This window comes from Paramacrobiotus metropolitanus, unplaced genomic scaffold, assembly GCF_019649055.1.
Source record: "Paramacrobiotus metropolitanus isolate TYO unplaced genomic scaffold, Prichtersi_v1.0 Parri_scaffold0000053, whole genome shotgun sequence".
Taxonomy (NCBI): domain Eukaryota; kingdom Metazoa; phylum Tardigrada; class Eutardigrada; order Parachela; family Macrobiotidae; genus Paramacrobiotus; species Paramacrobiotus metropolitanus.
The window spans coordinates 410,938-437,668 of record NW_026570273.1 but is presented as its reverse complement, the minus strand read 5'-3'; the positions used below and the strand labels follow the sequence as shown (position 1 = coordinate 437,668).

The 26,731-nt window shown below is 43.0% G+C and overlaps 4 protein-coding genes across 5 annotated transcripts; 1 reads left to right on the top strand and 3 right to left on the bottom strand.

Moving 5' to 3' along the window:
• Nucleotides 1-236: 236 nt before the first annotated feature.
• Nucleotides 237-6,446, bottom strand: LOC129592522 (very low-density lipoprotein receptor-like). Its single transcript, XM_055488579.1, is given in 10 exon segments — nt 237-354; nt 997-1,078; nt 1,149-1,301; nt 4,969-5,205; nt 5,329-5,469; nt 5,697-5,786; nt 5,872-5,892; nt 5,895-5,990; nt 6,107-6,226; nt 6,363-6,446. Coding segments are annotated over 10 exon segments (1,137 nt in total). The 5' UTR covers nt 6,442-6,446.
• Nucleotides 6,447-9,527: 3,081 nt separating this feature from the next.
• LOC129592555 (uncharacterized) lies at nt 9,528-10,899 on the bottom strand. Of its 2 annotated transcripts, XM_055488621.1 has the most exons (4): nt 10,779-10,899; nt 10,448-10,714; nt 9,864-10,145; nt 9,528-9,802 (listed from the first exon to the last, which is right to left on the bottom strand). In XM_055488621.1, exons 2-4 carry the CDS (start codon nt 10,684-10,686, stop codon nt 9,661-9,663), a joined length of 663 nt encoding a protein of 220 aa, XP_055344596.1. In that variant the 5' UTR covers nt 10,687-10,714; nt 10,779-10,899; the 3' UTR covers nt 9,528-9,660. The 2 variants fall into 2 exon arrangements, with proteins under 2 accessions (XP_055344596.1, XP_055344595.1); XM_055488620.1 differs by having other exon boundaries at nt 10,448-10,897.
• A 10,047-nt stretch (nt 10,900-20,946) lies between these two features.
• Nucleotides 20,947-22,548, bottom strand: LOC129592537 (uncharacterized). Its single transcript, XM_055488598.1, has 3 exons — nt 22,144-22,548; nt 21,665-22,084; nt 20,947-21,581 (listed from the first exon to the last, which is right to left on the bottom strand). The coding sequence occupies exons 1-3, from the start codon at nt 22,406-22,408 to the stop codon at nt 21,259-21,261; spliced, it is 1,008 nt and encodes a 335-aa protein (XP_055344573.1). The 5' UTR covers nt 22,409-22,548; the 3' UTR covers nt 20,947-21,258.
• A 1,645-nt stretch (nt 22,549-24,193) lies between these two features.
• Nucleotides 24,194-25,390, top strand: LOC129592564 (uncharacterized). The gene is made up of 3 exons (XM_055488632.1): nt 24,194-24,863; nt 24,947-25,105; nt 25,196-25,390. The coding sequence occupies exons 1-3, from the start codon at nt 24,198-24,200 to the stop codon at nt 25,307-25,309; spliced, it is 939 nt and encodes a 312-aa protein (XP_055344607.1). The 5' UTR covers nt 24,194-24,197; the 3' UTR covers nt 25,310-25,390.
• The last annotated feature ends 1,341 nt before the right edge of the window (nt 25,391-26,731 follow it).

The window sequence follows — 26,731 nt, the reverse complement described above, 5'->3', positions numbered from 1 at the left end:
AATTACTACTTGTACCATAGAATTCTGTTAGTAGTACCGAGTCGCGTATTAGAAAGCAGCAAGATCAATGCCTATCTATATATACAACATTTCGGATCTTGGCTTTATCTTACGCCAGATAATTTTACACAATTCGTGCATGCAAATACGGAGAACGAACAACAAACAACGTTTACTGTTGACGGGACAGAACAAGAACATTTATCCAGAACTTTGTATTTGTCAATGCGTGAATATTAAATTTTGTTTTTTAGTGGTTTAGGGCCAGCTTCAGTATCGGTGGTCTGTGAAAGTTCTCCATGCAAACAATTGTTTTCATCCGATCCATCAGAACAATCGATACGTCCTTCACACCTGTAAAACAGTTAAAAACGGTTACTTAATATCTGGATACTGTGTAAGGAAATTAATTTTCCTAATTTTTCTACTCGATATTTACGACATCGATCGGTCAATCAATCAATCAATCAAGTAATCAATGAAAACGAAGATCCTCAAAATATTTTATAATTATGTGCAAAAACGGTCCGCGAGGAAAGGTCATTCTAGAACCTCTTTATTTGATGCCTGAGCGGAAAAGGGTCTTCCTGGTTGGTAGTCAGTCCCTTATATTGTTTTCTTACGTTAATGCCGTGTGCAGTACTAGTACTCTACGATTATACCTCACTATTTTCGTTATACGTATAACGCAAAAAGCGAGGTATACTCTGTATAACGACGAAAGTTTACTTTCGTTATATGTTTAATGACTCTTACTTATAATGCTTGCCGACACATTGCACTTGATTATCACATCGAAATTCTTGCGGTGGACACACGTTTGGCAGACAGTTGGTTTCGTCAGAGTTATCCAAGCAGTCGTTCTCTCCATCACATTTCCAGGACATAGGAATGCAACACCCCGATGAACAACTAAACTCGAAATTCTGACAAGTTTTCCTATTGCAGGAATCGTTCTCATCTGATCCATCCTCGCAATCAATATGTCCATCACACTTCCTGGATAGCGGGATGCATCTGTCGCTGCCGCAGCGGAATTCGATTGATGTAGTACATGTGGCAGGGACTACACCGATTACTACGTAAACAAAAGCATGCACATTTTTCCGAATATCATTGCTTATCTTGGAAAATATTTTCACTCCTACCACAGCCAATTTCATCGCTGGAATCATCGCATTCATTGTGCCCGTTGCACCTCCAACGATTGGGAATACACTGCATGCCCGAACTACATTTAAACTGTTCGGACGTACAGGTAGGCGGAGTGCAGTTGACTTCATCACTGTTGTCCATACAATCTGCAGCAGTTTCACCCAGAACACAAAATAAAATGTTAATATGTGTTATTTGTCTATAGAAGTATTCTGTATGCGATAGAAGTTACTCCGTAAAAAAATACTCGTAGTACAGACCAGACGCAGCCTTGATGAGATTAGTGACAGATTACTGCAGTTGCTGCTGATGAGATTAGTGACAGATTACTGCAGCATCTTCCCGATTTACTACTGCTCAGCTGTGCTCCTCAAGTGCCGTCTACATCAAAAAATCCAGCTGGTAAAAGCGTGCAGATTCGAGACTTTAATCAGTGGATGAGAGCGTTTTCAGTGCTGAAAATGTATCGGTGTGCCATATACCCTGAGCTGGATTTACCCATGATGAAGTACGTAGACCACATCGCGCAGATAGCGGCACTGAAAGGAATCACTACTGACCAGTGGCTTGCCTACGACCGGCAGTTCCGGCTAGCTGTGTGTCGCAATCCGAACGATGCAATGCAGTGGTCACGCAGAAACGATGATGCTTATACAGAGTATTTAATGCAACCACTTGGGCATGACGCTGGTCAACCCACAGGCGGTGTAGTGAAAAATACTGTGGTTCAGTGCTATAATTGTTTAGAATTCGGACACATCAGACCTGAATGTCCGACATTGCACAACAGCACCAGCAACCGTCGTTCTTCATGGGTTGGGCAGTCGTTTCTCAGCCTCCGCGCTGGTAGCGGGGGAGCAAAAGTTGACGAAGTGTGCCACCTCTGGAATAAAGGTCACTGCACTGCCGGTTTGTTCTGCCGATACGGTCGTCAGCACCGGTGCGCCAACTGTGGCCAACGGGAACACCGCGATTTCCAGTGCAAATCAAAAGCAAGCAACAGTGCCCAGTAATATCATCACACCGTTAAAAGCTGAAGCTTTTGCAAGCCACCTCATCGAACACCCAGATCAGGAGTATGTCACATATGTACTGCACATATTACGACACGGAGCAGATATCGGCTATCGTGGCCCTAATCGAAGCTTGTCCACGCCTAATGCTGCATCTGCACGCATGTATTCGGAGCACTTACAATCGCAGATTAATACAGAGATATCCTTATTGCATTCAGTGGGTCCATTTATCAGTCCGCCATTCCCTGTCTTCATCGTTAACTCGTTAGGTGTACGGCCAAAGCCGGACGGCAAATTCCGTATATTAATGGACATGTCTCGGCCGGCAGGTGAAAGTGTTAATGACTACATCAGCAAGGACGACTATTCTCTTGCGTTCTGCACTGTGGATGATGCGGTACGCATGCTTATAAAGCTGGGAGTAGGCGCGTTCATGGCAAAGTTCGATCTTCAGCATGCTTTTCGACTTGTCCCCGTCAGACCTGCTGACTGGCACTTATTGGGTTATATGTGCAATGGTTATTACTATTTCGATATTGTCCTTCCTTTCGGTTCTCGTTCTTCACCGTTTATATTCTGTCTAATCTCAGATGCAGTACACTGGATTTTTGTGAATGTCAGCGGCCATATCTTTATGCTGCACTACGTTGATGATTTCTTTATAGCAACACTACCTAATAAGCAACTCTGCTCCACGCTTATGATTAAATTTACTGAATTGTGCACAGCGCTTGGTGTCCCTCTGGCTACTAAAAAAACCGAAGGCCCGTCTACCACTTTAAAATTTCTCGGAATTCTACTTGATTCCGCTGCCCAAACACTTAGTTTACCGCATGGAAAACTGAATGAAATCATTGCTCTTCTTAACATGTGGAAGTCTAAAACCGCATGCAACCGTACAGAGCTGCAAAGCTTAATAGGCTCTCTTATGTTCGCCTCCAAATGTGTACCCGTTGGTCGCCTGTTTACAAGACGGCTTATTTCGCAATTGTCATTGGTCAAGAGTGCAACTCAGAACGAAGTAAAGCTCGACGAAGATTTCCAGCGCGATGTTGACTGGTGGCTCGAATTCCTCCCGAAATGGAACGGTACAGCAAAATTTCTCGAACCTGATTGGACTCGCTGTGATGCGATCCAGTTGTACACTGATGCGTCTGCTACCATCGGTTGCGCCGGCTATTTCAGTGGAGCATGGTTTCAGATACGCTGGCCAGCCTTTATACTTAATGCACAGCTGTCAATCGAGTGCCTAGAGATGATCCCTATACTTGTCGCTTTAACATTGTGGGGACCACAGCTAAGCGGTCGGAAAGTAATTTTCCACTGCGATAATCTCGGCGCCTCGCAAGCTTGGGAAAACTACAAATCTCGCTGCAAAGTTGTCCTCGAAATAATGCGGCGCATGGTGGCCATCGCAGCTCGGCTTAATTTTACAATCACCATTAAGCACATATCCGGTATCAACAATAGCATTGCTGACTCTCTATCCCGGTTTCAGATGAAGCGATTTACCAGCCTAGCGCCGATCGCAGATCTAAATCCGCTGTTGGTGCCGGAAAACGTGTTAATCGATCTGTACAATTATCATCTGCTACATCTTTAGCTTGTCTTGACAGAACGGCTGAAAGTTTACGGTATCATCATATTGCACCTTCTTCTAGGAAAACTTATCGAAGTGGCATAAATAAATTTTCTGAGTTTTGCCAGCTGTTTCGGTTATCTCCGTTGAACATTACAGAGGACGTAGTAGTACGGTATATTGCATTCCTTTTTAACTGTGGTATTTCTTATTCGTCAGTTAAAGTTTATTTATCCGCGCTTTACAATTCACTCAAAGAAAACGGTTCATCTATCGACTTTAGTGCACCAAATATTTCACAATGCCTCACCGGTTTTAAGCGTTTACGAGGCACTGCTGCTGATAGCAGATTGCCAATTACCATCGATCACATGCGCATCATCAAACTTAATATTGATCGGTCAACTGTTTTATCATCCTTCGAAAAACAATTATACTGGTGCATGTATACCTTGTGTTTTTTCGGATTTTTACGCATTGGTGAGGTTGTACCGTCACTTGGTGGTCATTCTCTGCGTTTAGTGGATATATCATATCAGAATTCGAAGCTCACTATTAACCTTCGTTCATCTAAATCTGACCAGTTTCGGGACGGATGTCGGATCTATTTGTCGGCAACTGATCGGTCAGTCTGTCCTGTACGGGCGATGCGAAAATACTTAGCACTGCGGAGTAGTCTAAGAATTTCGCACACAGCCCTGTTTGTCACCTCCGACGGTTCACCTGTTACGAGATCTGCTTTCGCTCGCGTATTACTTTTAGCAACGCACGGAATTCCCAACAGTCACCTTTATACTCCGCACAGTTTCAGAATAAGTGCTGCCTCTTGCGCTGCAGCCAATGGTGCGCCATTCCAAGATATTAAGCATGCCGGGCGCTGGAGATCTGATGCCTATACGACATACATCAGGAAGGACGTGCCGTTGGCCGGTATACCGCTATACCCACAAGCTTAATTTGGGGCCGTTGTTTGGGGAGGTTCGGCTTGCAAGGGATCGGTCTGATAGCCAGCACCCGCACACCTGATCGTGGGCATTCGGGGCTGCTATACAGAAAGGTTGAGCTACGGATCTAGGTTGAGCTATTATGCTACAGATGTCATTACTGGAAATCGCAGAAATGATAGTTAAGAATTCTGAATGATCTGCCGCAATCAGAGCATCATAGATGTAGCGTCATGAAAATTTGATTGAGTAACGGTGCCTAGCAAAACCGTACCGTTTTCACCATCACAAACCCATCGGCGAGTAAAACACCGACCGTTTGCGCATGCAAAATCGCTAACCGACGGACACTGTTCTATAACTGTCTTCGGTTTGTTCTGAGCACAAGTCTTTCCATCTGTTCCTGCACAGACGGGACAATGGCGCTCGTCCAATCCGTCAGGACAATCGACAACACCATCACATTTGCGCTCAAAGTCCACACAGTTACCGTTAAAGTATCGTATTTTCCCTGTAAAATATATACATGCAGTTTGCAATAAACCTATCGCAAGCATCAAGGAAAAACCAGTTTTCTGTGCTCGAAGACCGGTATCGCCGACAACTGTGCAGTTCATAAAAGACCACTACATACCTCGACCGCATTCTGAAAACCGGCAGTTCTCTTCGTCGCTGCCGTCACCACAATCATCATGTTGGTTGCACACAGCGCTGTAATCGATGCAACGACCCCCTGATTTACAAAGGGTTTGTCCCTGATGACAAGATGTGCTATCTGCGAACAAATCAATTTGACACTGCTTTATTCTCGATTGAGAAATTTATTTATTTACTCCAGAACCTCACTGCATCCGCTTTCATCAGAATTGTCCCTGGAAAGATATGAGTCAATATTTAGGTAAATGCGTCCCAACTCCCAAGGCTGAGTAATGTTATCAGTGTTAAAATTACAGTAAACGTTGTGTATTCAGTAATGGTATTATTAGCGGCAGTCATTTACACCGTCGCATCGTTTTTCTTTGGTTAAGCAGTAGGCTGAGTTCCAGGAATATGTTTTGCAAGAAAACTCGGAAGACCTGCACTGGGGCGGAGCTAGAATGCAAGATAATCTAGCAATTATAGTTGCATTAAATAAAGCATCGTGTGAAAACGTTGCGACTGAAAAATTTGCACATACGACAGTTCTGGTTTTCATCTTCCCTTGCGGACAATCTGGATTATAATCACATTTCCAGTTTTCCGGAAGGTATTGTCCATTGGAGCAACGGAAATAATTGCCTGGGCATGGCCGGAAATCTGCTCGTTAAACAATAGAAAGTAGAGCTAAATATCAGCAACGACAAACCGAGAAGAATTTTCTGCAGAGGCAGCTTTTTCCCGACTGGTGCAGCCACAGATGTCTTAACTCTTACCACACTGGGCTTCGTCAGAACCGTCAGCGCAGTCTTTTGCGCCGTCACACGCAAAATAAAGGGGGACACACTTTCCGCTGGTGGCACAGGTGAATACTGGGGAACTGTATAAGCAAGGCCCTACGAAATACGTAACTTTTTATATAAATAAAACTGCCATGGCGGTACATGTTTTCTGTTGTATTTTAACGTCATCGAGGGTGTAAAATTATGGAAAATTAAAGCAAGCGCAGTGCAGCGAGTATCGTAGGCTTACTCTCCGTTACAGGACTGGCCAATGCCCCCGCATAGCCAAGGAGCAAAAGTCCAGAGTGAAACATAGCGAACACTCGCATAATTATTATCAGCAGCTCCTTTTGTGCACCTAATCTGAAATGATTTAAGTAAAGGATTTCGATACTGTTACTTAAATTTACTTTCGAAGAAAATTGAGCGCTTTCCCCGGTGTTGGCGATAAATATCAAATTAGCGGATTGAATAGATTCTGTTGCCGCCAGCCGAAAAGTGTGTGCAGTCTTCCTTCGAGCAATACATGGTGCCTTCATTGCTCATCCTGCGGCGTGTATTTTTTATATCCGCTTGTCGACAGTATCAGAGGCGGTGTTTTTTTCGGAAATCTGTAAAAGCATTGAAGAAGAAGCCGGCAGACCTGTTTAGCTTTGTACGGGTCTTATTAAATTACAGCCTAAATGACTGCGCACGCGTCGGCCGGCAACCGGGTGAATGCCTGCCCAAGTTTTTGAGTCATCGTCGCGTGGCGTCTGACTGCGGTGTATTTCCTTTCAGACTGCGCTGCTGCGTTATATTTTACCAATAAAATTAAAAGCTACGCAGCGTGGCAGTACTGAGTACCACTACTGCCGTTCTTATTTATAAGAAGACATGAAATATACATATAAAGATGTTACCATACAAAGTACCATAAAAACCATCGGTTTAGTTCCCTGTTACAAAGAATCCGGCTGCGTGAGCTAAGGTAAGCACAGAATCAGATACGATCGTCAATGGATGAACGAAGTACTGTACATTCGGAATAAAAGCAAAAGTTCCATCATGCTGATATGAAACCATATTCTTGTTGAAAACATGGAAGGAAAACAACGGTTGACAACGCATAAACTCTATGTACAAAAGGTATGAAGTTGACACGACAATACAAATTTAACTCAACCCGTATTTGGCCCGAAGTAAGTCTTACAATTGCGACGAATGTAATCGTGCTTGCTTGCGAATGTAATACTTGCTGGTACCAGCGGTAACTGCAGACGAGGCGTTGAAATTTTTAAAAAAACGGTCCTGCTACATACTCGAATTGTTTTGGTAGGCTAAAATTAATATCTAAAGGTTATTAAACACAGAAAATTGTGCAGCGTACATATTTCGTATTCTGAAATTCTGAAATATCCTCAGCCAGATATTAACCCCTATTACGTATAAAGTAACCATTTGCAACTTAACACGCATATTTCAAAATCAAATACCGTAGTCCCTTTCAGTTTTCAAGCGTTTGTGGTAGCAGCGATACAGTAAAACGATCCGTTGGAGCTGGCGGCAAAATTTGATACAGTATAATGAATATATTGTCATCACAGCAGGCAGGTTAACTGCTTTCCGCTTCTCGCTTGTGCAATTTATTAGCGCATCATTGATCGACATGCATGTCAGTCCAAGCGGATCTGGAGCATGATATGCTGTTTTCCATGAATAAAACTTGCTAATGTTTTCCAAAGGCCGCTCCTAAACTGTTTCGAAAACCTACCCGTTGTAGTACCGAATACTGGTGATTTATTACGTACTGGCATAAATGGAGCACCGAAAAAACTTTTCTGACAAACCAGCTCGCTGTATTCAACTGCTTCTACTGTGTTTCTTTATCGTGGCGCACGCATGTGGCTATTTTCGCAGTCCCTTCAAAAGCATCTATACAGACTGTACTGGCCGCATACCAAACAGCGTAATCACCTGCATTTTGTTCTCATACCTAGTGCTTCAAGTGGTAGCTGACAGAGTTTACATCCGTGTATTTAATCGTGACCTGGGTTCCTATCAGAGTGTGAGAACTGTTATTCTCCTTCCGAATTTACTTGATTCCACCGTTAACGATCGTCTACGTGGGGCTGATGTGGCGTCTTCACGGTTGCCTGATACGCTTTTCCGACGAATTACGGCTGACCTTTTTACATTGTATCAGTTCTGGGGATGCGATGTTCCTAGTCCTCTTAAGCATCCTCCTGCTTGCTCTGTTTCCGGTGTATGCCACAGTGACGTTATACGGAAGTGACAAAATGGAAGTTAAAGCTGCGCTCCTTGCTTTTTTACAGTAATGCAACTTATACCAACACCGTGGATATAATGTGGCTCTTGAACAATCTTTCGCCTGCTGGTTGTCAAGCAGTGGGGATTATACATTGTATCAGCTACTTTGCGCGAAAGAACATCCAGTGTTTTGTTATCATTTTTGCCTGGACTGTTTGGATAATTTATAAGAAAATCAGTACCGACTTTCCCTAGTGGTGGAAAACCGTAAACGGGACGGATATGAACAGCTCGAGCGTCTGTTGCGACAACATAAAGCCCTGTGTGATGTGGTGGTCGAGTACGATCACTCCTGTCGCTGGATCAATTTTTTTTGGCGTATCTGGAAATTTTGTCCATCCTGCTCATATACATGTATGAATTATGTAAGGATTATGTAGCGCATGATCGAGCGGAAATGAGTGATACAATGCACGTCGCTGCCGCATGGGTTCTGCTGATGTTCCAGACATGTGTTTCAACGTTTCTCTAGGAAAAGGTATTGATTTGAATCACTTTAATTCTGCTAGTTACTTAGTCCCAGTGAAGTGGCAACCCTTCAGTGTGGTTTCTGCTTTCACAAAGATGAATTCATGTAGCTGTTACGTAACATCGCTAGCTTGGAAGCTATGCCGAAACAGCGGAAAAGGCAGCTAAAATCATACGTACGGGAAATGGAGCTAAGAGTCTCTGTATAGGTAAGTAACCGTATTTACCTGGCGTAGGCACCTGCAGTCCCACAGAAAGGTTAGAGATCCAGCAGCAAGGCTAACGCAACAAAGGTGCCGCGGGAGAAAGGTTTATGCAGTTTGGCAAGAAGGTTTACCTTTCTGCCGAATTCCGGTAGGAAGCGCGGCTATTTTTATCGTAAACCAGTAATTCATACATCTTTCTGCCGGCCAGATGCGCGTGCTTTGTAATGGGCGGAAGTTAATAATTATCCCGATAATAAAATAATAGCCATGAACCGCAGGATAAACGAGACATGAAAGAGTTGACTCCGCCACGGAAGCAAATTCAGTGAACTTTTAACAGCTTTTGTAACACGAAAATCGAATCATGTTAAGTGTACATTTTCTGATTTTATGATGCTTATTCATTGCTGAAGCAACCGAAGAGGCGAGAACGGCTGCTATGACGCTTCTTTATTGCAGACTAGAGTCGAAACAATAAACCGGGATAATCAGTTCCGTCATTATGTTATGCAAGTTTTGCTGTACCTATTTGCAATGAAAACATACTCGTGCCAGAGACGCCCGCTAAATCATAAGTTGACATATGCTGGTATGGAGCAGCTGATAGGTCTCCTTGATAGTAACAACGGCCCTCGTGCCACACGCGACGGTCATTTGGGATATGTAAGCGAGATCGCTTAGGCGCGCCAAAATTCGTTGAATAGTACTGCAGTGCAAACAGATTGTAAAATATAATTAGGGCTGCACTGTATTCGTTGCGCACGTACATGCAAGTGTGGTCTTTCGCCTCCGCAGCAGTGGTTATGTTGAATTCGTAGACGGAGACACCAGACATCCATTGTAACCCAACCGATCGTAGTTTCCATTCGCAGTAACCAGTGGCCTGTAGGAAGCGGAGAGGCGTTGTTGACAGGTCGCACAGTTTTGCCAGAGCCAGGAAGGATGCACTGTACTGCCATAAGTACTTCTCGGACATCCACTTGATCCTCCCATCATTTGGGCATCGACTTATAAAGTCTATCAAACGCTGCGCCGCCATGCTTGAGTTACTGAAATTTTCATGGCATTGATAACATGCTTTGTAAAACCGGGTTTATTACGTATTAAAAAAAACCAACCTAAAGAAAACAAGCCTTATTTTTTTAAATTACAGACTCATATGTTGATAATAGAATCGTAAACTGTTATTCCGCTTCACAAGAACACGTTTCTCAACACCCTCTAAAAACTTGTACACCGCTGAGTAGCTGACCGCTTTAAAGCAACGTGTGATTGCGCACTTTGCATAAATTTTACAGAGTCACTCGGTAAGTTATAAGTGATATAAGAAACACATTGATTACCAATTTACCGACAAGTGTCAGCAGCCAGATACGAGTTATCCCGTTCCAGCTCATCGGTTTGAGGCCAGTCTAACTCGATGATCGTATTATGAGCACCAGCGACCGCATTATTATTAGCCGCAAACTGCGCATGCAGTTGATCACAGATCGAGTCGCACATGGCACCAGCTGAAGCCAGCAGAAGCCATGCTGCCAACCCGATTGCCCTTGTTCCCAGGAGACTGCTGAATACAGCTGACCGCGGCATGGCGTATTGGCTGTCGTGTAATTTTTTACTATTCCAACGATTCTTCCGTTAAAAACTCAATACGTCGAGTCGCATGAAATAATATTTCTTACTTGCTTCGTGCGACGTGGCAGTGAATCTAGTAATCTACAGCTGGAAGTTCGAGAACGATGGTCCAAGGCTAAGGCACCGACAGAGATTACAATCGTACCAACAGAAAGTGGTAGACAAGCTGTAAGAAGACCTTTTATCTGCTATTAAAGTCAAATCAAGCTGCATAAGTTTTTAGCGCAGATTTTCAAAGATACGAGTACAAACAGCCACTGGCTGCGGTGGAACGTACTGTAAGGACTGCATACACAAAACTGCAAACAATACGATTATATCTACAGTGTACAGTTAAGGTTAAGCTAGTTGGAAGTTGGAACTATCTGGTACTAACTGATATTCGTATAGCAAAATTATTTTCTTTGAATCAACTGCGCGTTCTATACTGGTACAAACCGTATAATAACTTGGCTGCAATATATGTTTCTTCTCAGTCTGTAATGTAGACGCGTTTGTGAAAAAAAAATACTTAACATATCATAACATATGTGGGCATAAGTTATCGAGGGCATAGACCTATATTATGATCGGTCGCCCCGTGGAACTTGGCTAGAAAAAAAAACGCTAAACATATTAAAAAACCGATTTCACCATTAAACTAAGCATGTTCCAAAAGGGTACCACATGCATTGTGTTTCAAAAATATCCGCCCTGGGACTATCGCTCGGATGCTGGTACCGGCACAGGCATCAGTTCAAGGTGACCTTAAAAGACCTTTTACATGAAACACTGTTGCGTGGAGCAGCTAATATCCAAATACAGAGTACGTAGTGCAATAAAAAAAAACTGAATATTTTCTTTAAATAATCAAAACAAAATTCTACAAAATGCACAATGCGCTTCTACAAGATGCTCTAAAACGGAGAGATTGCTAACAATACCGTTGCCGGTCTCCATATGAGTGGTGAAATCTGCATTTGCAGATGGCGGCCGGGATTCTCGGCTATATCATTTTATTTTCGGAAATGGGTGAACAGAACATCAGTCCCATTTGTATGGAATTCGCGGCTGGAGCGATTCCAAATAAGCAAAAATGCTGCACCACATTTACCAACAAAACTAAAGCTTTTATGTTACGATAGTGCGGTCCTGATTTCATGCAACCATCGCTTTATTATGGAGGCATCTACTGATTTTGATGTGGTTGTTGCTCCTGTAAATCTACAGCATCTGTAAATACGTGTTGGGATGTGTTAATTTATAACTGCAAAATACCACCATGTTTGCCAGTACGTGCTTTTTACAACAGCCTAGAATAATATAGTTTCGAAGTTTAGCCATGAATAAATGAATTAGTACACATTTGCACCAGTCCCGTGTTTTCAATTCCAGCACTTTGTTAGACTTTTCCAATACTTTACTAGCATTATGCCCTATCGGCAATGTAAATGAGTTTGGCAGTTCCTCTGTTTCTTGGGGTAGTATTCTCGCCTCAAAGCTCCGAAGATATAATCACATAATCAAAAATTCCGGCAGCTATTTGCAGTTGCAGTGGTTTACGATCTAGAGGGTCCTTTTACCGCTCCGCATAACGCATTAATGCAACATTCGCAAATCACATGACTTCCGGCAGCGCAGTATCAAATTTTAGTGTTTACATTCTTCAACTCCATCCGACGGACGTGTCGTCAAAGTTGTTCATCTTGTTATGGCTCCTTTTCCGGCACTGCCACCATGCTGGTCGATACAGCGCAACACCTTCTTGAAGTCCAGCTTCTGCGAATAAAGGAAACAAAAAATACTTTTTGGTTTTTTTTAATATTTTGTAATAAATTCTAATGCCAGGATCGAACCTTTTCTGCCAGGATCGACCGCCGGCTGGATACAAAAATTAGAACAAACAATTCAAAGTTGTAAAGCAAAATAGTACGAAGTTCAGTTTAACCCTCCAACGCCCACTACCCGAAGGGGTGGGAGTTTCTTCTTGAAAACCAGGATTTCCCAATAAAAAAATTCAATTAAGAAAGGGAATTTTCTGTGTGCTTGTGCTGACCATAGGTCACCGGCGGTGACATGGGTGTTTAGCAACACCATTGGGCGTAGACGGTCCTAATCATAAAACGCATAATTCTATAATAATTCGGCAAGCAAGAACTGACAGAAATAAAAACGTTCATCGTATAGTACATAAAAATTACTTCAAAACCAGGGTATTCCAATGGTCAGTAAAGTGACCACTGGTCAGCAAAAACCGAAAGTGAAAGAAACGGTTTTTGCATGATTCAGTGATTGATAGATAACCGGACACAAAAATAGCGAATTTCAACAACCTTTTTTAAAATTATTATTCTTTACGCTTCGCAAGACTTTACGCGACAGCCTTCCTATAAGTATTCTGCCGAGTTGCGTTACACTGTTTGCATGATCAACGCTTGCACAGTTCATGAATGTTGCCACTGCCTTTGCATGGCTGCAGGTGCAGTAGTGATGCGACTACGCTCGCACTAAAAGTTCTGGAATGCAGCGTCCAAAACCATGAACGCAACATTAGCGGAAGTCAGTTATACACCTTCCGCTAAGGTCACCACCGGCTATACGCTTATTGTAATAGCGATTATATTCACGGCTGCAGGATGCTGATGTGCTATTTTCTTTGTACCCCTCCACCGTGCGCTGTTCCAGTTGGTGTAAAGGCCAACGGCAGGGTTGTTACACCGATGCGCTGTGATACGACATAGCTATACTACAGAGTAGATTACGAAAAATGGCTTCCACGCACAAGTAACTTAAAGGTTTCGTTGCCCGGAAACGAATTCCATTCGTTTGTTTGAGGGCGATAGCCGACCGCCCAGGGTGCCGCTCAACTAAATCTTTTTTGGAAGAGTTCCGGTAAGCAGAACCACATGGTGAAAGTTATAAGTTCGAAGCGACAGGCCCTTATTCGATTAACATGTTAAAACCATGTGTCGAATATGCGCCCGCCTGTACTTTAGGACCATACATGCCCAATGGTGTGTGCGCGCAACACGAGTTTTTGATGGACTATGGCTATCTATTGTTTAACTTTCAGGACCCATGCTTAACATTTCTTAGTAAAGCATCACTGATTGTACTCTACTGAATTACTTCAGAATAACTGTCTCAGGTACTAATTAGTTAATTAGCAGGACCTTCGGGAGGTCAGAAAGTTCGAAATTCGCGACTTTCCCGAGCTCGTGGTTCTTGAGTAACTTAAGATACAAGTATGGCTTGTTTTTTTATTGCTACGGTGAAGTCCTGTAATGCTGATTACGCTATGACATATCGATTAATTGCTATGGGTAACTGAGAGAAACATTCTGAAGAGCATGTTGCGCCCTAACACCAATGGTCGTCAGCGGGTTAATTTAATTCCATGGTGTGGGCAAAAATGATCAGTATTAGCATCGAACATAATTACCTTCAAGAAATACGAGCGAGTGCACCACTTGAGCTCACATAATTTTGGATAAGTTCTTTTTCTCACTTGATGCAATACAGTTGCGTGTGTTAATTAAAGGCCGCATTATGCATATAGATCATAACCAACGTGCTTTTATTACATTGCAAATGTTTTTGAGATGCATGAATGTCACCAGCTGCGGCATGTCGGCTTATCAAATAATTATTTCCTATGAGCAGTGAGTAGTACGCCCGTCCAAACGAATACAAACAAAAATAAAGTCATGCGCATTTTCGAGGCGCGGACTTTTGACGGAAACCGGAAGGTAATCGGATGTGTATGTGCGTCTTTTGTTTGGTACAAAGTGTTTGAAGCAATCATTTTGAGTTCTAAGCTAGTAATTCTGATCGCTGCTATCGAAGTGCGATTAAATCAAGAATACCAAAAAATTTGCTATAAAAGCGTTAGTCAAGCAATTTAAAAGTTTGCTCTCTTTAGTTCTAACGAATAACAACTCATTCTGCAACTTTGTGCTCTTTTGTCAAAGTGTTCATATAGTCGTTGGATACAATGTCTTCCATGTGCGGCATCTTTATGTTTTTAGCAGGTGCATCGGCTAATATTGTAACAGATAGTAAGTACCCAGACACTTGGTTCCACGGAATGCTGCTTTAACGAATATCTTTCTCGTTGACATTTGTTTGACTGGCGGGAATATATTGACGCCGACATACTCGCCAGAAATGGCAATATCCATCAGCCGCAATCGCCATGTGATGGTGACTTACTGGAAGGGGAAATTCGTGGCACTGACCTTCGAGTAAGAATACTACGATCAGTATAACGTGTTAACTATCGGTGACCACACATTAATATGAACACTGTAATCGCATTAATTTTCTATCCTGTTAGTCTCTACACAGATGATGACAGAAGCAGTGATATTGCTGCTCCACAAAGATTTAACAGTGATAAATCTTTGTGGAGCAGCAATACAGTACCTTACGAGTTCACAAAGAAGTCCTGGGCAATGCTTGGTATGTATGTAAATGCAGAACATCAAAGGGATGTTATCATTTTAAGGTATTTTATTCACGCCTGTTTAGATTCCTAGGAAATCTTCATGACGCTACAGTCCATGAATATAATCAGCCACCTAACCGGAAACTGTGTTCGTTTTGTTCAACGTACAGCGGAGAAGGATTATGTGATGTTCGAAAAACGATCAACGTACGTCTTTTGTCATGCGATCAGCACCAGGTCAAGCTGATTACGCAGATGACGCAATAGACGCCATGGCTAAGAGCTCGTTGTCTGATAGGTGTTCGTCCAGCATTGGGCGCGTGGGTGGACGACAGTTCATAGCACTGGCTGCTGGTTGCCTTCAAAATCATGTTGGGATTCTACATCAATTATTACACACGCTGGGATTTTTCCACGAACACTCGCGCCCGGATCGCGACCGCTTCGTCGTTATCAACACGGCTAACATTGCAGATGGTACAGACGTTATCGACAATACAACCACTCTGGATGTCACCATTTATTAATCCCAGGTCACGCTAGTCTGCAGGTGATTTAAACCATTTTGCCAAGTACGACGCGGAGAGCTCTTACGGATTACCGTACGATGTGGAATCGATTATGCATTAGCCATATAATGCTTTTGCAGTCAACACCAGTCTGCCCACTATCATTCCCCGAACAAAGAATTCCAGAATAGGTCAAACGGCCGGATTGAGTCCTCTGGATGTTGTGCGGATCCACCGTCGGTTGCGGTGCCCCATACCGGCATCGAGCAATTTCGTGGGTACAGTACGTTCAAACATGGGCGAAACTACAGAATGGCTGTAAAAGCAAACGAACCGCTACCAGTACAAAGCACACTGTAGTCTGTTAGAAAAAGTTATGTCTGTTTAACTTCGTAAATATCCCAGCCTAAAAAATGACTGTTTAGCTTCTAGCCCATCCTGCATTCAAAAAAATGTCGATGCGCCGCAGCCAACAGTAAACACTAAACACCACCGCAAGTCCACTGTCCATCTTTCAGCCCACAAACCTTGCAAATTTCGCTCACGGGCGACCAAATTCAACGCTTACATACAGCTTAAGTACTACACCAGCTTTCCAGGTGATATGGACGAGACAACTACAGAAAAAACCGCGAATTTCGTGTACAGCACTCCGGAATGGCAAGGTTTAGCGGCGGCTACATATGACACGACTACCGAACCTAGCGGCCTTAACGCAACGGACGAAACAACGATTGCTACCCTCTCAGAACCCGTCTCGATAAGTCTACAAATGCTTGTCAATACAACACCGATTACATCACATTTACGGGATGCTATGTACTTAGATAGCAATGGTAAGTCAGACATAGTGTTGGGTCGGCCCGGCCGGGCCCGGGTAAGAGGGCCGGTCTGTCTTGCAGCACAGCACAAAAATATTTCACTCCCGGATGTCATTACTAGAAAACGTTTAATGCTGCGAAAATCAAGAAAAACTCGTCGAAAAATACTAAATTTCAGTAAATCCTAATGAAATTTTTCGTTTTTCTACGTCTTTTTCCATAATTAACGTCCACAGCGGGCCGCGGCCCTGGGCCGGGCCGGCCCAATACTAGTCAGACATACAGTAGTTCCACTTGAAAAATTGTACCTATCCAATCAGTAGAAGGATTTTCTGTAAATAAGTGGTTTTACGATGTAACGAATCCATGGTGGTGGGACGGAGCTGCTATTCTCCAATCTCCATCGCGATACTTCCCATTAGTACTGCAGGATGACCAATCAACCAAAATTTAGTGCTATATTTTCCAATAGCCTGGTTTGCCCAACGGTTTTCACCTGAGGGTAATAAGTCTCCGTAATGGAGTTTGGCCACTGTAGTACGATAATAATAATAAAAAAAAATATCGGCAATGCGACGGTCGCCCACTGTTCGCCACGGGGACAGTTGGAATCGGACCGGTACAAGCCACACTGAGCAGTGATGGGCGTTTTGTTGTTGGAGTGTGGAACAGCAGCGATGAGCTCCAGACGTCGTTCAGGTCAACCGACACGGAGGGCTATGGGGAATCTCGGTTGCTTTTATCGGATTTCGGCTACTTTTCTTTGTGTAACGAGAGTGAATGCTATTGGCGTTCGTTGCGGGTCACCGGCATCCAGGACGGGGGTTGCCGTGCCCGGTTTAATCTTGCACCACCAAAACTCGACCAGTACCGAGGTAAGAGGTTTATCTAGGCACACTTCTGACAAAGGTAAGATGTAACACTGTTTTGCGAATAGTACCGAAAATTATGATCGTGCGTGAAGACTGGTTCCTGCAAAACAACAGTTTTTTGGTCAAAAAAAAGAGGAAAAATAAAGAACTAACCAAAATGTTTTTTAAAACTATGATTACCATTGGTATTGCCAGAATTTTATTGCAGCAACCGTTCTAGTTACTTACACGTTACTTCCATCAACAACTTGAATATATTAGACAATTTGGGCACTCTTCGACCGTAGCATTGGCCATAGCCGTATCCTTTGGTCTTGGACCGATTGTCGGTCCGAATCGTCTTTAGCTACGGTTTCAAAGCTACGGCACGGTCAATGCAGAGCTGGCATTGACCGTAGAAAAGACAAACTACGGTCATCCTCTTTCTCCCTCTGCCTTCGCAGCTGAGTACAACTGCCTACGGGGAGCCAAAATCAGAAATGTTCAAAAAAGTATGCAGATTTTTCTGGGATGTTTAAGAATGTGAACAGTAACTGTTTTCTATTTTTAAAGTGACTTTAAAACGAACCATCAGAAGATCATGAAATTTCTATTTGTAGCGCATCAACTCAACTCCCTGTAAAAATCGCATCGTGCCTCGCTTCCGATCTGGCACGAATTTCAAAATTCAAAATACCCGCTTTTTATGTAATTCGACAAACTTGAACATAGATTTGCAAGATTACAGTCCGTGCTACACCTTTATTCTCCACAAGGAAAGGATTTTTATTGTTAACAATAAAAATAACTTATCCTTATCCAGCAATAAAAGACCCTGACTGGCGTAGAAGTTTCGCGTGTCTCCAACTCTCCAATTTGGCAGTTGGCATGGTGCTGATAGATTAATGCTGTGATGAATGGATTTAATCAAGTTGGTTAGAGAAGCAAAAGGATTCGAGGCTAAGATGAATAATAAAGCTGCAACAATACTAAAATCACAGTTTTGGACCAGAGAGTTTTGAAGTTGTGATTTTCAAGTTTCAGTTGACTTTTCTTCCAAAGTAGACACTGGGCAGTTTTCGCTTTTGCAGTACGGCTGTACGAGTGCACAATATCAGATATTAAATTTTCTTAAAAAAATCTGCTACCACACTTTCCATCAAAGGTTTTTTCTGAATACACCGTTGGATTCACCGTAAAATTCTGAACTAAATGGTTGAGGAAGATTTTTGAATTTCGCTTTCTCCCTAAAATCAACTGCACGGGCGGTCGCACCTAAGACACCCGAGATTTTGGGGTATTGCCCCCTGAGCGCTGGGGAATTGGAGTGACTTGAGAGATATCCCCCACAATCTCAGGTGTCGTAGGTGCGACCGCCCGTGCAGTTGATTTCAGAGAGAAAGCGAAATTCAAAAATCTTCCTCAACTATTTTGTTTAAAATTCCACGGTGAATCCAACGGTGTATTCAGAAAAAATTTCTGATGGAAAGTGTGGGAGGAGTTCTTTGAAAATTTAACCGGGATCTCGCTACGGGCCTGCAGTGCCCTGCACAGTATTGATACGAGTATTGCTATTGCTTTCTCCAACACCGGAGTTGGGCAGCCAGGTAACCGGGCTGCAGTGCGTTTGGCCATAGCCGTGAGCACTGCTATTGCTAATGCTACTGTCAATGCTGGCGCTTGCCCAAATTCGCTATTATAATATATCGGCCATAGCACTGGTGGTAAGATTTTAGGAAAACAGCTTTATGATTCCTAGAAAAACTAATAACACTAGAAAACCTGTCACTAACGAACAGCGAACTCGGTAACCATACATTTTTCACACCAAAACTAGTCGCACTGAAGTGCGCTTTTTCCTTAAATTATAGTGGTCGTCGCTACGGGACAGGGCTTAACTTATGGGAATTTCACAATGGATTCACCTAAAGGGAAATCCCTGCTGCAACGACCGCATGCCGGCACAACTAACACCCGGCGCCTAGCCATATCGCGACAACGTGATGATCGACTAGGTTTTCAGGTTACCACAAAGAAGGATGTTAGTCGCCTTTTGATGCAGGACGATGGGAATCTGGTCATGTACGATGCAGATGGGAAGACACTCTGGTCCTCCCTCATGCGCCAAAAGAGAAGTGCATAAAACCCGAATTACGGCTGTACGATGACGGCTTCCTATATTTATGTGACAGACGCGGATGTTACTGGCAATCAAGCGGGTTTCTTGAGGCTTGATGCTTTCGACTGACTTATCCTTCAGCAGTTCAGCTTACCGGGTATGATTAATATTTTCGTGATTTGCCTGCTGACACTTACAGATTTTTATTACCTGTTCATTAACTCAGTTGCGCGCCTATTCTACAATAAGGACGTTTAGATAGAAGCAGTAATTATCGTATAAAGGAAAAATGTTGATCAGCGCAATTCTTCCATTGAGTTGGCACGACCGTAAAACAAATAGAGAAACCTAACACAACCGTCGCTAACGGAGCAACCGCTTCGTCATCCACTATTACTGAAACGTCGAACTGACGATCCACTCTGCTAAGCTTTCAGAAACTGAAACATGCTGATATTTTCGTTACATATTCCATCGTTAGAAACACTGAAATCTGCTTTAAAAATTTGATAGTAATTTAGCGCTAAAAAGCGGTGTGGTATCGTTTCCTTGCCAATATCAGCGTTTTGCTGGCACGACCGAAAGCTACCAGGATGTCCGTAGCCGAAAACAGCTGTTATAAAATGTATTCGTCCAGCTTTCCACAGGTTTTTGGCAGACGCATATCTGTATTACTTTCATAGTAGACACTTTGGCTTGCAATACAGAGCTGGCTCTGTAGATATGAGCTGAACACTGTGACAAAGGTTATACCACTTGGCCGTACTATACAAAAACATTTACTGTAACAACATCGCAATGCATAGAACCGGAAATTAACAATCCCCAGCGGTCTTAGAACGGAGCGCAGCTCTGGTGGAGCTGTTCCCGAACAGCGATTTCGCACTGTATTTCTATGCTGATACGCTGGTGTCAGTGGTGTGGATGTTGCGCTGCTCGTGCCTGTCGGGTTTTATGCAGCATCTTTTCGTGATCAAGAGAGCAGCTCACGGCTAAAAGAATTCTTGCGGTACCAATCCCAGGGCGTTAAGAGCTGGTTATGCGTGATATCTTGATATTTAGTTACTTTATTCCGCCTTTGATAGGTCGAGCTGGGCCCTATATTTTTTGTCCCAGGAAACAGGGTTATTATCGTCTCTCCACTTCGGCGGACATCAGACTCAAAACAAGATTACGAAAAATACAACCAGATATACGACGTACGGCCACATCAAACAACATTATCATTGCCGCTAGGCATGCTTAAACGTAGAACACTTGCATTTACATGATGTACAACGTACGAGTCAGGCTGCTGCAGTTCCGGCTTTCTTTAAGTATTACACGTGCTCGCATCGTCCTCCTGCGGCGTCCCGTTTGTGTATCCGTATTTCCGTTGGACAAGTATTTCCGCAGTATACCCGTAAGCGTTTCCGCATTTGTTTTGCGGAAAGCTTTACAAAGTGCCCGACGAAAAGCCGACATATCCCTTTGTTTATTTTCTTCTAGCCGTATTAAGTATCAGGGTGCATGATCACGTGCTGTACGCGGATTATTGCCCGCTGATATTATTAAAAACACTCCAAGCATATAATTAATTTCATAAACTTGTCACCATGTATTCTTATTTCCAGTAAAAGCAAAGAATTAAAAATTCTCGTTTCGAGTAGTCAACAGTTCGATCTTGAAACTCGGTAGTTAACTGTGCAGATCGTCAGCTGCCTTTCATAAATAAAGCAAAATGATGCGACTGACAGCTGCATGCTTAATAATCCCTCATGATAGATTCCGCGGGTGTATCAAGGAACCCGCTAGACTGCCATTAGCATCCGTGGTTATCATCGCATAAATACAGAAAACCATCATTATACAGTCTCAATTCGGGGTTGACATGCCCTGACGCGGAGCTTAAGGAAGACCACACTGCATTGCCAGGTGCGTTGTATACCACAAGGTTTCCATCCTTTTGCATTGCTATACGATCGATGACCTTCTGTCCGGCAGCCTTAAATGTCTGCCGATAGTCCCTTTGGCGCCACACAACCAGGTAATGCTTGTTAAGACGCGATAACTGAAAGGTGAACTCTCCGTTGGGAGAATAGTACGTGCAATCCAGCCTCATTTTCTCCGCTGTTTTCATGAGTACTGAGGGATAAAAAACAGTTATTAAAATATGAGCAAGATTTAATTTTTTAGCCAAGTATGGGACCATATAGTGCTGTTTTTACCTGTGTAGTTAGTGGATTGGGCTGGGGCCAAATCGATTGGCGTACCGCAACCTTGGCCGTTACCGGAAATTCGCGTAGAACGCCAATAGCATTTGTTATCATTACATAAATAAAAGTAACCAAAATCCGATATTAGCAACCGTGAGTTTCCATACCCCCAGGTTTCAGTTGACCAGTACAGTAGTTCGGGACGATCGGGATCACTGCCATTGCCCCACTTGCCGACAAGAAGGTGTCCATCGTTACCGAGCGACATTCTTAGCGGTGGGGATCCGGCGGTTTCCGTGGAGAATACCGGGCGGCCGTCACATTCCCGATACAGTACCAAATTCTGATCAGGCTGCAGGATCAGCCGAAAGGTTCGCGATGGGGAATAGTAGCTGGTGTTTGGCAGCAAGAAATCGTTGGACCGTAATACCACTGTAAAAATTGTTGTTTAGTGAATTAAATGTCTTGTATTATTGTCGATTGGGTCTTACCGGTGCCATTTGCGTATTCCGCGTTCCGCAATTCTGCTGCTTTGTTAGCAGGTGCACTTGTGAACAGAATTGGCGAGGCGGTTGGGATGAACGCAGTTGGTGTAGCATTCGTCAGCGAATTCGTTGCATTTTCGAGACTGGACGTATTACTTGACAGAATCTTCAGAAAATCCTTAAGACTGGTTGGTGACACACTCTCCGGGACAGGACTAGCCAAGGCGCCGAAAAGTGACGCACTAAAAAGCCAAAAGTAAAAATATAACATTCTGAACGCCCGTAAATTCTCGCGTCCGAGTACGGGTCAGCGAGTCTGTATATTACTGCGCCCAAAACCAATTAATTTTAGCGTGTAAAAGATCGTGATACCCTTACACTAGGTATGTTTACGAAGAATGGTAACTTTTGCTTTCCGATGGCAGCGTTAAATATAGATGAACAGACGAGCTCCAAATTGCTGCAACATTGCTCGCAGTTATTGCCAGTGTGTATTAGAACGGACGCAAACGTACCATCTGGGTTCGGTTCCGGCTTATTTCCAGCACTACACGTGTCTTCAACAAGCATCCTGCGGCGCGCCAGTTTAGATCCGTATTTACGCATAAGTGCCGATGTTTCTAGGAAATCTGTGCAAAGTAGGCAGGATCAGCCGGCAGGCCTATGCAGTCATTAAAGAAGCCGCAATATCCGTTGCCAGAATTAATTAATTAATTAATAATAAGCACCAATAAGTCCAGCTGCAGTGACTAGGCATACGCCGGCAGGCAATTGGCTAACTGCCTTGTTAACACGATTTTGGGCGAAATAAGACATCCTTAAAGGAACCATACCTCACTGTCAAAACAACACCAGACAGTGACACACCGTACCGTAGCAGCTTAACACTTTAATTCTCAGTTTCCTAAATGACAGCCGATACGACACTAGGAAAAAGTAGTGATACTCGTATAGATATCTGTACAAGTACTGTAATACAAACTACAAACAATTATACAAACATACGTACTGTCACTGAATTATGCAAACATACGTACTATTCCTTCTGGTTTGAGAGCGTTCTATAAATTACAGCGTAGCAAGCAATGATTAAGACTAAAGTGAGAAAGTCCTCTGGTCAGCAGGTATTGTTTGTGATTTATTTTTATATACTTGTTATGTTGCAAAAGCCGGTCAATCCGAACGACAGCCAGTGGATTTAAAGCATTCTGATCCATTCAGGATTCTTCGTTGATGTTGATGGAATGACTGAAAGCAAAGGCTAATTATGGGTTGCATTAACAGTATCTGTAGGCACAGAAGTTTTAAATAATAATAATTGTATGATTTGTCAGTTCTGCTTGATTTCAAAATTAGATACTTCTATGGATGAACAGTTTCAAAAATGCGCTATGACTAAAGTATACATTTCACGTATCTGCACATGTTTGATTACTGTCTTTCGCGATGCAGTGAAACGGCAGTCGTTAAAGGTAACCGGCAAAGTTTATACAAAATAATGTCACACAACCAGGCAGGTATCTAATACGTACCGGTTTTTCGATTGTGTAACAAACTGTTGCATCAGCTGCTTGTCAATCGCCATATCAGCAACACTAAATAAATTTTTATTCCAACGCAAGTGAAGCATATGCTTTCTGTTAATCGAACTACGTTAATCAGCACCGTCCAATACTAACAAGTTTTCGAAGTTTTTAAGAAAACGCCTTTACAAGGAAAGATCATAGGAGATAGAAGCCAATCGCGCGAACATGGAGAACCGGAAACACGCCTCTCACCAACCGGCGCGCTGTATTCAAATGCTCCTTCTCAGTTACTTCATTCTCGCGCACGCATGCGGCTACTTTCGCAGTCCTTTCAAAATCATCTATGCTCACCATACTGTGAACCGCGTCGTTAACTGTATCTTATTATGCTACGTAGTATTGCAGTTGGTAAATGACTGCTTGTTCATCCGTGTATTTGTCCGCGAGCTGGATTCCTATCACAGTGTAACGGAGCTGTTGTTTTCCTTCCGAACTTATTCAATCCCACCGTTAACCATTGTTTACGTCGGTCTGATGTGGCGTCTTCACTGTTGCCTGACACGCTTCTCCGCCGAATTACAGTCAACTTTTGCACACTTTATAAGCAGCGGTGAAGCAACACTTCTGGTATTATTGAGCATTTTGTTGCTGGCTCTTTTCCCGGGGTACGCGACAGTGACATCATACCTAAGCGATGGAGACACAGCGGAGCTGATTGCCCTTCAAAATAATGCAACTACCAGAAAAGTCGCCGATATAATGTGGCTCTTGGACAACCTTCCGCCGGTCGCTTGTCAAGCGGTGGGGATAATTCACAGTATCAGTTATTGTGCACGGAAAATTGTACAATGTTTCATTATCGTTTTTGCCTGGATTGTGTGGATTATTTATAAGAAAATTAACAATAGTCTTTCCTTGCTGGCGTACAACGTCAAATGGAGCGGATACGAAGAGCTCGAGCGTTTGTTGCGACAACACAAAGTGTTTTGTGACATAGTGGACGAGTACGACCAATCTTGTCGCTGGATTACGTTTTTGGCTTATCTGGAAACTCTGTCCATCCTACTTATGTACATGTATGAATTATGTAAAGATTACGTGGCGCATGATCGAGCGGAAATGAAGGATACGATGCACGTCGTAGTGGCTTGGGTCCTGTTGATTTTTCAGACGGGCGCTTTAACGCTTATCTCCGAAAAGGTCACTTTACCGCTACCAATAATCGAAGCTTTTAATTACATAAAGACTTTACAGCATTATAATTTGCAACTGGTTTTGTTTAGAAGGAAGAATTCCATAAGCTGCTTCGTTACACAGCTAGCTTGGAAGTCATGCCCAAACAGCGGAAAAAACAGCTGAAATCATACGTTTGTGAAATGGAGCTGACGGATATGAACATTACCGTGGCCGGTCTGCAAATGACTCGAGAAACCTGCCTTGCGGTGGGTTTAGCTGTTGAGTCTGCGCGTGCATCGTCTGCGCATTTTGTACAAACCTGTCCGGTAATTGTACATCCGTCTTTTGCGTTGTAGATTGCGGCAGGAATTCTCGGCTACATTATTCTGTTCTCGGAGATGGGCGAACAAAACATCAGCCACACCGGAGGCCCAGACGCAAACGCTTCCAGATACGTAAAGACAATGTAGCTTCTCGACAGGGTATTAATATTCCCTTAAGTTTTTCAGCAAACTAAAAGGTGCGTTTATTATGGTTTGTACGAGGCGCTTTATATGGGATGTGTATTTTATACAGCCGTTGCTAATATGTGTGCTGCTACGTAAAATGTATCATTTACCTCTAATGATATTATTACATTAGGAAATAATGTTACCGCGTTTTACATGTAATTTATGAACTATTTGGAGATTCTTCCATTAATACTAAGGCACCTATAAAATTGAGTTGCTTGCTAAATGGCAGCAAACAGCCAAGTTGATTACGTACTCAAGTTTATTTGCAGCAGATCTACGGATTGAATTTTGTTATTCATGCAGACTGCAAACGGGAAAGCCCTTCCTTCGATTCTAGTACAGTACGGACGTATTCTAGTACAGTACGGACGTTCTAGTACAGTACGTATTTCTGACTCCACAAAACCATTGCTTCTATAGTTAACGGCACATTTATTTACGACACAGATATGAAGTTACCGCCACGTGTTTGAAAACAACATGTCATCATTCTGGGACACTTGTGAAATCTGATTTTTCGTTGAACAGCAGCAAACAATCACGTTGAACACAGAAATCAAACCAGAGCAGACCGACAGCAGTGACAGCCGGTTGGACACCATTGCAAGTACACTGTATGCGCATTTTATTCGGGGATCACGGCCTAACTCCACCCGAGTTTCAGCAGTTGTGTAGCATTCTTGGCAAAATTGTCTCTAGAAATTCCTCCGCTTCTTGGAACAATATTCTTTTCACCAAGTTCCGAAAATATGATAACGTAACCAAGTATTCCGGCAGCTATCTGTAATAAGTCGCAATGAAATTTTGAAGTGTGGCTTTCAAACAGTGACTGGCAATCAACGTTGTACAAACCGCAATGCAAAACTCGCGACCCATGTGTAATCCTGCAATAGTTATGTTGACATCCTTCAGCTCCATTCGACGAGAATAAGCTTCCAGGTGCCGTTTTTGCTGCTCCGGCACAACGTCCAGACTGACCATGTAACGCAACAACCTGATAAATTCTTCTTTCTGTAAACGCAAAATAGAGGGATTATTTGCAGTAACGTGGGTAAAGAATTTGTAGTACTCACTTCGAATTTTCAAGTTTTCTCAACAACCGATGCAGACTGACCTTCGCAAAGTATTTTTAAAATTTTGATAGCTTGCGCATTTAACTTTCCTGAATGTACGAAAAGGTAGAAAGATAATTCTTTTACTAAGCCACGATTCTTCATGAGACATTAATTTATGAATATAAGTGCTAATTTCACACCCTGATTTCATACTCCGTTACAGAAAGAACAGATGTAGTTTCTAAAACGTGTGAACTGCAACTGACTCAGTGTAATTACTGTACTACCTGGGTTTTGAATTCTTTGGAGATTGTGACTACTG

Excerpts from the sequence above, each read along its gene's own strand:
- LOC129592555 (XM_055488621.1), bottom strand. The coding sequence starts at position 10,686 with ATGCCGCGGTCAGCTGTATTCAGCAGTCTCCTGGGAACAAGGGCAATC. Across the intron at positions 10,146-10,447 it reads CTGGCTGCTGACACTTGTCG|TAACTCAAGCATGGCGGCGC; the intron begins GTAAATTGGTAA and ends TGAAAATTTCAG. Across the intron at positions 9,803-9,863 it reads GCGAAAGACCACACTTGCAT|TACTATTCAACGAATTTTGG; the intron begins GTACGTGCGCAA and ends TTTGCACTGCAG.
- LOC129592537 (XM_055488598.1), bottom strand. The coding sequence starts at position 22,408 with ATGTTATATTTTTACTTTTGGCTTTTTAGTGCGTCACTTTTCGGCGCC. Across the intron at positions 22,085-22,143 it reads GGAATACGCAAATGGCACCG|TGGTATTACGGTCCAACGAT; the intron begins GTAAGACCCAAT and ends CAATTTTTACAG. Across the intron at positions 21,582-21,664 it reads CCAATCCACTAACTACACAG|TACTCATGAAAACAGCGGAG; the intron begins GTAAAAACAGCA and ends TTTATCCCTCAG.
- LOC129592564 (XM_055488632.1), top strand. The coding sequence starts at position 24,198 with ATGTGGCGTCTTCACTGTTGCCTGACACGCTTCTCCGCCGAATTACAG. Across the intron at positions 24,864-24,946 it reads TAACGCTTATCTCCGAAAAG|AAGGAAGAATTCCATAAGCT; the intron begins GTCACTTTACCG and ends GGTTTTGTTTAG. Across the intron at positions 25,106-25,195 it reads CTCGAGAAACCTGCCTTGCG|ATTGCGGCAGGAATTCTCGG; the intron begins GTGGGTTTAGCT and ends TTTGCGTTGTAG.